The 12,964-nt window shown below is 42.3% G+C and overlaps 1 protein-coding gene across 1 annotated transcript in view; it reads right to left on the bottom strand.

The window, feature by feature from the left end:
- Nucleotides 1–12,964, bottom strand: part of MTHFD1 (methylenetetrahydrofolate dehydrogenase, cyclohydrolase and formyltetrahydrofolate synthetase 1) — a 73,562-nt gene that overhangs the window by 16,252 nt on the left and 44,346 nt on the right. The window contains exons 14-21 of the mRNA XM_007986954.3: nt 11,599–11,706; nt 11,377–11,451; nt 7,611–7,713; nt 4,078–4,154; nt 3,006–3,146; nt 1,817–1,885; nt 1,412–1,523; nt 1,176–1,315 (exon numbers count right to left, since the gene is read on the bottom strand). Of these exons, the coding sequence (XP_007985145.2) occupies nt 1,176–1,315; nt 1,412–1,523; nt 1,817–1,885; nt 3,006–3,146; nt 4,078–4,154; nt 7,611–7,713; nt 11,377–11,451; nt 11,599–11,706 (825 nt within the window). The remainder of the gene's footprint in view (nt 1–1,175; nt 1,316–1,411; nt 1,524–1,816; nt 1,886–3,005; nt 3,147–4,077; nt 4,155–7,610; nt 7,714–11,376; nt 11,452–11,598; nt 11,707–12,964) is intronic.

Raw genomic sequence — 12,964 nt, 5'->3', positions numbered from 1 at the left:
CTGGGGACCCAATCCTTTGAAGGGGTCCATGAGGTCAAAACTATTTCCATAAGATTCCATAACATCTTATGGCCCTTTTACTCTCATTATCATCCTCTCATTGAGCATATAATGGACTTTTCCAAATGTTATGAGACATGTGATGTCACAACAGATTAAGTGCTATCTTCAATTACGCCAGACCCAGAGAAGATCTGAAAAATGGACAATGCCTAAATTTTGTTGGGAAAAGATAGTGCATTTTCATGTTTACAAAGTTATTTATGTTAACATGTAATTCAGTTTTAATTTCTAATGTGGTAAATATCAATAGCTATAACCCACATGAACAAAAGCTCTTTTAGGCCCTCAATAACTGTCAAGAGTGTAAAGAGGTTCTGAGGCCAAAACAGAGAACTGCTACATTAGAACAAACCCTGACCAAAAGAAATTTGATTTTTATCCTGTAGGTGAGGGAAGCCTTATTTCCTAAGTTACAATACAAGCTCCTGGTGGACAGGAATTTAATAGTTTTTCAAATGATTTCAGAAAACTAGCACCATGTCTTTTCATGTAGGACCTAAAGAAAAGGTGTTAAAATACTAAGATAAAAAGTAGAGTAGTGGGAATTTCTAAGCAGTAAGAATTCAGAGAAATACAAAATTCAGGCTGGAGGTGAGGATGAGCCAGTCTCCACCTGTTTCTCTGTTACCAGGGCAGCCCTGGGCAGATCTGTCATTCTCCTCTCCCCTGCTCCCTCCCTAGGGTGTGGAGGCCCTGTCCAGCATGAACCACTCAAGAAGGGGCTGACCTCTGTCTCAGCTAACTGGTTTGGTTGGCTGGTTGCCAGTGTCACTATACAGAAGGATGCAGATTTAAAAAGAACAGTCTGAACATAAAACAGTTTTTTGTGGGGTTAGCCAAGCACACGTCCTTGGAGGGGTTTAGATGTTGTCAGATGTCCTCTGAAAGGTAGGCCAGGCAGCTGATTTTGGCCCTCTTAAAATGCTGAGCGCTGACAGTGCCTGTGAGTGATAAGGCAGCCAACACAAGGGCTGTCTGCCCATCCCTTGCTTTTGCTGCCTATTAATCACGAGGATAAAAGCAGCTCAATGAAGAAACAGGCAGAAGTCATCCAACTTCCTTTTGGCCGTCAGCACACTGCTGATAATCAGACACTTCAACCCACTGCTCACCGTGGGGCCGCCCCCGTGCATCTTGAGAGCTCTGACAGTGGCAACAAGCACCACCACGTGAGGGCGGAGGCCGGAATACCGGCATTTGATGTTAAAAAACTTTTCCATTCCAATGTCTGCTCCAAATCCCGCTTCCGTCACTGTAAGGAGGAAAGCAACAGTAAAAATGCCATCCCAATTCCCCTGATGTTAACAGAAATATACAGTCTATTCACTGGTTTTGCAAAACCACTAACCTACAAACCCTTCTGGTCCAACAAGCTTCAGTGCGATCCGGTCTGCAAGGATGGAGGAATTGCCGTGTGCGATGTTGGCAAACGGACCAGCATGGACAAACACTGGAGTGCCCTGTGGAAACCAGGACACCGTGAGCTGAGCTGCCAGTCCTGCTTCAAAGTGGGATCACACACTCAAGAATATGGAATTGATTTAGAATCAGAAGGAAAAATACTTCCCAGAGGGAAAATACAAAGTCATCTCTTTTATTTTAGTAACCTCCCAGTCACCGGTGTGAGGAAGAATGAGAAGAAAGAGATGAGCAAGTGGAGAAGGTCTCGAATACCTAGGTTAAGTGTGCTTTATAACCACTCTCCTCTGACTGTCCAAAACCAATTCAAGAAGGCAGGAGTCACTCTGCTCACCTCCAATGTCTGCATGAGATTGGGCTTGATTGCGTCCTTCATAAGCACTGTCAACGCACCACTCACCCCCTACGAAACAAATGTGTGCAGCATGAACTCCCACCAGCAAAAAAACCCAACCTTCTGAAACCAATATTTGACATTCTAGGCTTACCCATGTTAGCCATCTTGGACCAACTGATACTTTCACCTGAATCAGACCATTCATGGTTTCTTTGTGGATATGCTAGGAAGTTGCCAATTATTTATTTATTTATTTATTTTTGAGACAGAGTCTCACTCGGTTGCCCAGGCTGGAGTGCAGTGGCGCAATCTCGACTCACTGCAAGCTCTACCTCCTGGGTTCATGCCATTCTCCTGCCTCAGTCTCTCGAGTAGCTGGGACTACAGGCACCCGCCACCACGCCCAGCTAATTTTTTTGTATTTTTAGTAGAGACAGGGTTTCACTGTGTTAGCCAGGATGGTCTCGATCTCCTGACCTTGTGATCCACCCGCCTCGGCCTCCCAAAGTGCTAGGATTGCAGGCGTGAGCCACCGCGCCCGGCCAAAGTTGCCAGATAGAATAAAAATGACATTCACATGTAATTTCTGGAAAAACATGTGACTCTGGAAACAAGCATCTTTATCAAGCTCTGCTGCTGACTGATGTGAGAAATCCATTCTAGACTCGGTTAAAGCATGGCAATGCTTGTTCCTGGAGTACTCAGTTATTTGTAACTCTGGTATCTGGGCAGAAATTTCTATAAATACCAAACTCAATATGTGTCTTCCAAAGCTGAAACTGCAATATTACGCAAGAGTTCAATACCAACTTTTAACATCAGGTCACTCTATTAAGCCATCAAAGTGTAGCTGAACTAACTAGCAACAAAGATAAAGCAGTGGTACTCTTGATGTTCTCTGCAAATTGAAGTCATACGCCCACTTTTAGAGATGCCCACAGGATGAAGATGTTACTCAAATCACCTGGACTTGTGATCTATTAGTAAAGCATACCACCTATTATTCACTCTGATGTACTTTTTAAACATTTCATAATTATCTTGCAATTAGCAAAATAGGATTAAATTGATGAGTTAATTGCAATGTCTTAAGTACAGTGTTAAATTCTGTTATTAATAACTGCTGAAAGACCCTAGGACAACAGATACAGATATGTCGCCAAGCCTGGCATGCCTGGGTACCCACCAGATCTTCGGCACTGACGGGCTCCCCTTTCTTACTGGATGCCACCACCATTTTGCCCAGTCTCTCTCTCATGTCTTCTAGAGAAGTGGTGAGAGCCAGCACAGCCATAATTTCACTGGCCACAGAGATATCAAACTGGGCCTGTGGGCGGGGAAAAGAGGCACTAGCAAAAACTGTGTGTTAAACCAGAAGTGTGAATTGCAAGTGATCCTTTTTTACATCTGAGGCTTAAACAAATAGCTTAAAAGGATAGAATAACAGAATACTACCCGAAATATTTAATGAACATAATCTTCTAATAGCAAAAAATATTAATTAATTATTCCAAGACCCTGAGTTGTCAATTTTTTTTTTTTTTTTAGACAGAGTCTCATTCTGTCGTCCAGGCTGGAGTGCAGTGGCACAATCTCGGCTCAATGCAACGTCCACCTCCCGGGTTCAGGCAATTCTCGCACCTCAGCCTCCCAAGTAGCTGGGATTACAGGAATGTGCCACTATGCCCAGCTAATTTTTGTATTTTTTTAGTAGAGACGGGGTTTGGCTAGACTGATCTCGAACTCCTGACCTCAAGTGATACGCCCGCCTCAGCCTCCCAAAGTGCTGGGATTATAGGCGTGAGCCACCACACCCAGCCCTGAGTTGTCAATTTTTTTAAATAAATGTTACAGTAGGACCAAAAAGCTATGATTTTATCATGGCCGCTTATAATCATGCGCTTATTGTTTTCTTCATATACAAGGGAGCAATATGGTACCTCAAACCAAGGAGATATACAGTGAAATGGCTACAAAAAAGAAGCAATTTTAATCAATTTCTATGCAAGGATATTCACTTGGGGCTCTCCACCTCCAGGAAAAAATGCTGGGGGAAAAACACACAGGTGACACATGGGATTTATTGCAAAAGCTGTCAGGAGTGCTCAATGCCACACACCTACTCACTTCCATTTTAAAAGGGAGAAGGCAGAACAACACCTGGCAGTATCAATCGTATGAGAGAGGATGGAGGAGGAGAGAAGCAGCAAGATCTAGTGCCTCTGAACTAATTTCCTTGGAAAGGGACAAATTGTTACCGTCCGTGCGTGACCCTTCTCCGTTGGAGCCTGTCCAATCGTGATCTTCCTCAGGAATCTATCATTAGTATCCAACACTATAGCAGACAGGCAAAATATAGAACGATTTTGAGTAAAAGGACCACAAAGTTAAAGGAAGCAGCAGAGTTTTAAAGCAATAAGTCTAATTGCATGATTGTCTATCAATATTTGATCTCAAAATGGATGGCAAAGCTAGAATATGTGTTAAAGTTAAGAAATGATGTTCATATACCATAAATACACAGGAGTTATTTTTAAAGCAAAGGAATGTGGAGTGGTTTTATTCCATCTAGAGAATTCAAACAGTTAACTAGAAATCTGGAATCTATTTTAAAGCATATTCCACATATAAGAAAAACAGAGCAGTCTACATTTTTTCAAAAGACTGAGGTTTGTGTTGTTGTTCTGTGCGATGATGACTCATTGACTTTCCACCACCGTAAGAAACACAGGAGCCATCAAATCAGGGCAAGTGCAAATATCTTTTGAAACATGCTGGGTGCCAGTCCTGGTCTGGAAATTTAGGAAACATAGCACACTTAACAGAGATAATTTCTATTCTGATGACAGAATATCTATCCAATTGTATAACACGAAAAACATGGCAAAGATCAAGCAACTAACCAACTAACGACTTCCCAGGACTAACTACTGTTAACATTTTAGTGTACCCTTAGTTCTGGTTTTTTGTATGTGTAGTGTAATAGGAAATATATTTGACCTTTGCCATGGGTTCCTGACACAAGGCTCATAGAGCTCTTGGAATTCCAAGGGTGATAGGAGTGTCTTATTATTCATTACAAACTCCTTTTGATCACACCTGAGTTTATGGTAATAAGTGACTTATGGTAGGTCTCCTAGACAGCCTCAGGAAAGGACTGGTCACCAAAAAGAACAAATGATTAGAGGACTGGAACTTTCAGTCCCACCCACCAACCTCTGGGTAAGGTATTAGGGGTGTATATTACTCTTGAACAGGCCAGGCATGGTGGCTCACGCCTATAATCCCAGCACTTTGGGAGGCCAAGGTGGGCAGATCACCTGAGGTCGAGAGTTTGAGACCAGCCTGACCAACATGGAGAAACCCTGTCTCTACCAAAAATACAAAATTAGCTGGGTGTGGTGGCACATGCCTGTTAATCCCAGCTACTCAGGAGGCTGAGGCAGGAGAATCGCTTGAACCTGGGAAGCAGAGGTTGTGGTGAGCTGAGATCACTCCATCGCACTCCAGCCTGGGCAACAAGAACGAAACTCCGTCTCAAAAAAAAAAAAAAAAAAAATCCTGAACAACATTTGATGAGCCTCTGGGCTGGTGAACACATCCAGGTGCTGGGAGAGTGATGCACCCTATGCATCTCTTCCATCTGGTTGTTTCTGAGCTGTATCCTTTATAATAAACCATAAACACAAGTGAAATGCTTCTCTGAGTTCTGTGAACCATTCTAGGAAATGAACCTGAGCAGGGGATTGTGGGGACCCTCCAGTTTATAACCAGTTGGTCAGAAGCACAGGTGACAACCTGGACTTGCGATTCGTGTGTGAAGTGGGGCAGTGTTGTAGGACTAAGCCCTTTACCTATGGGATCTGCTCCAGACAGTTAGTATCAGAATTGAGTTAAATCATAGGATACTCAGTCAATATCCACTGGAGAAGTGAAAGTTGAATTGTTGTGGAAGAGAAAAACTACCCATCTGGTGTCAGAAGTGAGGTACTGAGAGTACTGTGAGTATGGAGAGGAAATAGGAGTTGCCATTTCAGTATCAAATGCCAAACAATATCAAAGAAACACAAAATGAAATTTATCCATATTCCTATTAATAACATCATTGTTGATGGCTGAATATGTTTTAGAACAGAGTTTTTCATGTTAGAGATTGGTGAAGAAGTGTGAGGATGTGAGAAGCTCACAGAGTACAAATTTGCCTATATATTTTGTGGGTATTTTTTCCTTTCAAGATGTTTTCTATTTCAAAATTAAAATAATTTCAAAGTAAAACACACACACACACACACACACACACACACACAAAATGAACAAAAAAACCCAGTTCATACTCTAAATGAGTCAAGGAGGAGAAGCATTTTTAAGACACTTGATAACATGCCAAATTATTTTCCATAAAGACTATGATAATTTCATACCAAAAGCAGTGTCTTATATAGCAATCAGACACACACACACGCCCCACTCTTACTCTAATGTGTTGTTAGAGCCAACCCTTATTTTTCAAAAGAAAAAAGTATCAGGTTTCATGTAACTAATATTTCTGTAAAAAGAAACAGTCAATAGGTATGACTGCCTCTAGTTTCTTAGAAAACATGAATGAGACACGGAGCAAAAGAAAAGTAAATCGAATACTAAATCTTCAAAATGGACTTTTAGCTTATTCCTTATAAAATATTGTACCATTTGTCTTAAGCTACTGAAGCAAAGGCAGAGAAATTTCTGTGTGGTTTTAGACATTGAGAGTGTCATCTAAAAAATGCCATTAGCTAGCAACAGTTATTGAGTCAAGGAAAATCACAAAAACGTCAATAAATTGGCCTTCAGCTGCATTCTGCATGAGTGGATGAAGATTCCTTCTCAATCGTGATACAGAATAGAAAGCTGCATTGTTGATGCAAAGTAAAATCTAAGCTACACTAGTTGTGCATTGAGAAAAGTAACATATGGCAGTGAAGCCAGGCAACCTACTTACTAAATTGGTAAGTAATTAAACCTTGAAGGCTACCTAATATGTTATAAGAGAATTTAATAAAATGAAGTAAAAAAATGATTAGGTAGGCCGGGTGCAGTGGCTCATGCCTGTAATCCCAGCACTTTGGGAGACCAAGGCTGGTGGATCAGAGGTCAGGAGATTGAGACCATCCTGGCTAACACAATGAAACCCTGTTTCTACTAAAAATACAAAAAATTAGCTGGACGTGGTAGCGGGCGCCTGTAGTCCCAGCTACTCGGGAGGCTGAGGCGAGAGAATGGTGTGAACCTGGGAGGCGGAGTTTGCAGTGAGCCGAGATTGTGCCCAGCCTGGGAGACAGAGGGAGACTCTGTCCCAACAAAAAAAAAAAAAAAAAAAAAAAAAAATTAGGTAAGCTAGAGAACTACAGAAAAAATCAAGTCATTTATGCCACACAAGAGTTCTAAGAATAAAGGTCACACATGATTCAAGAAGTGATTAAACATAATTTCTCTACTTCATGACACCAAAACTTTTTGCATAAAATTAAATTTGTAAAATGTTATTTTTAGTTTAACTACCCTAATTTCAGTCAACACTGAATAGCCAGCAAAATGTTCGACCAATCCAACGAAGAGAGATTTGATGACAGCTAATAAGGAGAGATACTGAGAGGTGGCAAGAAAAAGAAATAATGTCACCATCTTAGTCATGCCATAGCCGGTAAAATACCAACATGGAAGCTTCTGAGCCTCACATTTTAACAACTATTCTGGAGGGTGTGGGGTGTGCAATATAGTCAAAACAAACGGGATTTGTATACTGCTCTGGTACCTCTTTGCCAAGTTATGGTTTCTGGATCAATGTCCAATCTTGCAAATCTGTTTATCTCTTCATCTGTCAGTGTGGTAGGGTCAGTCTTTTCAATGCCTAGTCTCTGAAAGGGTAGGAAAATGAAAACATAAAATAAGACAAATAGAAGCACAATAAATGTAAAACAAAAATTTTGATCCCTAGCTCTAAATGGGATCCCCTCTAGGAAATGCAAACCATCTTGAATTCAGAAGGAAAAACTGTGAAAGCTGGGGGTTATTTCCCACTGTCAACCTAAAAAAAGACATTACAAAAAATTATCTCCAAGTAGGTTGAGTTTATTCAGGAATGAGAGATGAGGATTATAACTTGGGATGCCACAAATGTGCCTAGTGAGGGAAGGGAAGCTTTTACTAGCAATGAAGGAGAGCTTTGGCTGGGTGTGGTGGTTCACGCCTGTAATCCCAGCACTTTGGGAGGCCAAGACGGGCAGATCACCTGAGGTCAGGAGTTCGAGATCAGCCTGGCCAACATGGTGAAACCCAGTCTCTACTAAAAAAATACACAAATTAGCTGGGCATGGTGGTGGGTGACTGTAATCCCAGCTACTTGGGAGGCTGAGGCAGGAGAATTGCTTGAACCCAGGAGGTAGAGGTTGCAGTAAGCCGAGATCGTGCCACTGCACTCCAGCCTGGGTGAGACTCCATCTCAAAAAAAAAAAAAAAAGAGAGAGAGAGAGCTTCACGTAGTCTGTTTAGAAACAGAGTTCAGGTCGAGGCTACAATGAGCCATGATTGTGTCACTGTCCTACAGCCTAGGTGAAAAAGCAAGACCCTGTCTCAAATAAAAAATAAAATAAAAATAAAAAATACAGAATTCATCACTCCCAGAAGCTCAAAGCAGAGTTGTCAATTCATTGGTGCAGCTGCCGTTACTGTGAAAGCATCCTTTCAAGAGCATCTTATCTGAATTACTCCCATCCTAAAGAATGTCTAGTGGTAAGTCTTGTCATGGAAACATAAGTATACATTTGAAATGTGCAAGCTGTGCAAAGCAGGAGATGTGTGAAGGATGTGAAGGGATTTCTTGTGGGGTGTTATTAAGTCATTGGAAACAATTTTTGCTCTTTCTTTTTGAGATGAGGTCTCATTCTGTCACTTAGGCTAGATTATAGTGACCCAATCATAGCTCACTGCAACCTTGAACTTTTGGATTCAAGGGATGCTCCTGCCTTAGCCTCCCGAGTAGCCGGGTGTAACTACAGGTGCATGCCACCACACCTGGCTCATTTTTACAATTTTTTGTAGAGACGAGGTTTTGCTTCATTGCTCAGGCTGGTCTCGAACTCCTGGGCTCAAGTCATCCTCCTGCCTTGGCCTCCCAAAGTGCTGGGATTACAGGCCTTGCAAACAGTTCTTATCACAGACATGTAAATGTGAGCCTCCCCTTCTTCGTGTCTTCCCAGCCCTGTTTTTTCTGGGTCTGACAAAAGTGATTTTATCCCAATATCTGCAAATTCACATTACTCACACACGTACAAAGGTATTATTAACATGTTTGTCCCTATAACTAGCAGCAGATTTCCCTAAGCCTAGACCTAAATAATCATAGTATCATAGTGACCAAGAAGTGTTGTAAAACACAAGTCCAATTTTTTTTTTTTTGAGACAGAGTCTAGCTCTGTCACCCAGGCTGGAGTGCAGTGGGGCATCCTCAGCTCACTGCAACCTCCGCCTCCCGGGTTCAAGCAATTCTCCTGCATCAGTCTCTTCAATAGCTGGGACTACAGGCATGCAGCTGCACGCCCAGCTAATTTTGTATTTTTAGTAGAGACGGGGTTTCTCCATGTTGGTCAAGCTGGTCTCAAACTCCTGACCTCAGGTGATCCGCTTGCCCCAGCTTCCCAAAGTGCTGGGATTACAGGTGTGAGCCACCATGCCCAGCCTCCTCAACTCTTTAAAAAAAAAAAAAAAAGAAAAAAGCTGGGCTCAGTGGTTCATGCATGTAATCCCAGCACTTTGGTATGTTAAGGTGGGCAGATCGCTTGAGCCCAGGAGCTTGAGCCCAGCCTGGGCAACACGGCAAAACCCAGTCTCTACACAATATATAAAAATCTGGGCATGGTGGTACCTGGCTGTAGTCTCAGCTACCTAGTTGGCTGAGGTGGGAGAATCACTTGAGTCCTAGAGGTCGAGGCTGTAGTGAGATGTGACTGCACCACTGCAATCCAGCCTGGGTGACAGAGTAAAACCTTGCTCATGCCTGTAATCCCAGCACTTTGGGAGGCCAAGGCAGGTGGATCACCAGAGGTCAGGAGTTCAAGACCAGCCTGGCCAACATGTTGAAACCCTGTCTCTACTAAACATACCAAAATTAGCTGGGCATGGTGGCAGGTACCCGTAACCCCAGCTATTCAGGAGGCTGAGGCAGGAGAACTGCTTGAACCTGGGAGGTGGAGGTTGCAGTGAGCTGAGATCATGCCATTGCATTCCAGCCTGGGAGACAGAGTGAGATTCTGTCTTAAACAAACAAACAAACAAACAAAACCAATACATTTTTGAAAATGTATTAAAAAACAGAAAACAAAAACAAAAAATCCCTTGTGGCCAGACGTGGTGGCTCACGCCAGTAATCCCAATACTTTGGGAGGCTGAGGCAGGACCATTGCTTGAAACCAGGAGTTTGAGACCAGCCTGGGCAACATGGTGAGACAAGGTCTCTACAAAAAATAAAGTAAAAAATTAGCCAGGTGTGGTGGTGTGTGCACCTATAGTCCCAGGTACTCAGGAGGCTAAGGTGAGAGGATTGCTTGAACCTGGAAGGTGGAAGCTTTAGTGAGCTGTGATTGTGCCTCTGCACTCCAGCCTGGGTGACAGAGAGAGACCCTGTCTCAAAAAAGAAAACAAAAAACAAAACAAAACACCTCTCTTTTGCTATTCCTTTACGGTCATACCCTCGCTTCATCCATACCCTTAGTATCTATTGATCTGTTCCCTAGCACTATAATTTTCTCTTATTGAGAATATCATACAAATGGAGTCATGCAATATGCAAGCTTTTGAGACTGGCTTCTTTCGCCCAGCATAAATTCATCCAAGTTGTTGCTTGTATCAATAGCTCATTTATTTTTATTGTATGGATGTACCAGTTTGTTTATTTATTCATCCATTGAAAGACATTTAGATTAGTCCCAGTTTTGGGAAATTATTAATAGAGCTGCTAAAAACATTAATGTACAGATTTTTATGTGAACAGAGATTTATTTTGGGTGAGATTTCTGGGTCAGGTGGTATGGTGTATGCTTACTAATTGTATATTTGTTACAGAAATTCAAATAACATATAGATATAACCACGCTTTTAACTGTTTAACACAGACCCTTATCTATTCAGGGGAAGGCAAGTATTATTTTACAGACAAGTAAACAGAGAAACAAGTCATTTAATAAATTTGCTTAAGGTCCCAATGATGCAAACTCCAAAGGCTGCTACGCTGCCACAATGGCATCTTGACTCTTGTTCATGTTATAAAGGAAGTGTCGTTTTTTTCTTAGCTGAGGGCAGGTTGTCAGTGTTCTATTTATTCCACACTAGCCACTTCTAATCTATAGATAAATGAGAAATAACCTCTACCATCAATCTTTGCTATGTATATCACGACTTTAAGACTATGATTACTGATATAACTTCATCTAAAATAGGCTACTCCAAGAAGACTTTTATGTCCTAATCAATGATCAGATTCTAGATTCCACACAATATAAAAAATGTGGAAGAAAAAAGCTTACCTTTAACCTTCGGATTTGGATATCAGAGAACTTTCTCACTCCATTTACTGATGGCACCAAACGATTAAAGAGAGCCTTAAAGAAAAGAAAGGGGCTTTAAAATGAGAGGAACCCCATTGCCTTGCTATCTGCATCCTCAGCACCCAAGAGACCAACACTAATTCAGATGGTTCAATACTTTCAAAAGTGTTCAATGGGATTCATGGGGCTTTGGCATCCTACCTTGTCTGTCTGGGTCAGTTCATGAAATATCCGAGCATCAATGGCCGCAGCAACGAGGTTATTAGCTGCAGTGATGGCATGGATGTCACCTGTGAGATGGAGATTAAACTACAAAAGAACAGAAGCCACATTAGTCTCCCAGCTGCTCTGTATCTTTCCAACTTTCATTCTATTGCAAAGCTCAATCCCTATTTTAAAGCCAATGGAATACTGAAGGCAGCCCAGCTAGTGGACAAAAACCTAATACAGGGAGTTCTTGAAAACATAAATGACTGGCTGGGCACGGTGGCTCACAACTATAATACCAGCACTTTGGGAGGCTGAGGTGGGCAGATCACTTGAGGCCAGAAGTTCAAGACTACCCTGGGCAACATGGTGAAACCCTATCTCTACTAAAAACACAAAAATTAACCAAGTGTGGTGGTGCGCACCTGTAATCCCAGCTACCTGGACGGCTGAGACAGGAGAACCTGGGAGGCGGAGGTTGCAGTGACCCAAGATCACACCACTGCACTCCAGCCTAGGCCACAGAGGGAGACTTTGTCTCAAAAAAAAGAAAACATAAATGACCAATTATCTGTCTGCAGAAGAATCTCCTCCCAAATACAGAACTTGCAGCTTTTCCAAAATGAGATGTCCAGAGACCACAAATACCACACCACTGGGATCAACAGCAACACTGGGTTACTGAGGACACACCTTGAAACAGCGAGGAGAAGTGCACGGGAGCAGCACCAACTCTATGTCTATGCACTGTTCCTATTTCTGCTGTTACATAAATGAATTCTGAATTCGCTATGTGTTGGTGCTTCCCAATACCATGCTTCATTTGGTGATTTGCTTATAATGATCATTCCCACTGAAAGCCAAAGTTTGAAACCAAGCTGTATCACAAGTCTGCAAATTAAATTGTTTTCCCCCTAGGTGTTGCTTCTGCTGGGAAACAAGTCATTTGTCCACTAAGAGCTCTACAAAAAAGGCTAATTTCCGGAGAGAAAAAGCTATAATAAAGAATCTAGGCTGGGCGCGGTGGCTCACACCTGTAATCCCAGAACTTTGGGAGGCCGAGGCGGGCGGATCACGAGGTCAGGAGTTCAAGATTAGCGTGGCCAACACGGAGAAACTCCGTCTCTACTAAAAATACAAAATTAGCTGGGCGTGGTGGTGTGCCTGTAATCCCAGCTACTCCGGAGGCTGACGCAGGAGAGTTGCTTGAACCTGGGATGCAGAGGTTGCAGTGAGCCGAGATCGTGCCATTGCACTCCAGCTCTGGGCAACAGAGCAAGACTCCGTCTTGGGGGAAAAAAGGCATCTAATTCAGCCAAAGAGAAAAAAGAAAAAAAAAAAAGGATCTAATTCAGCCAAA

This window comes from Chlorocebus sabaeus, chromosome 24, assembly GCF_047675955.1.
Source record: "Chlorocebus sabaeus isolate Y175 chromosome 24, mChlSab1.0.hap1, whole genome shotgun sequence".
Lineage (NCBI taxonomy): Eukaryota > Metazoa > Chordata > Mammalia > Primates > Cercopithecidae > Chlorocebus > Chlorocebus sabaeus.
The sequence above is the reverse complement of the archived record's forward strand: the minus strand, read 5'-3'. Positions and strand labels throughout refer to the sequence as shown.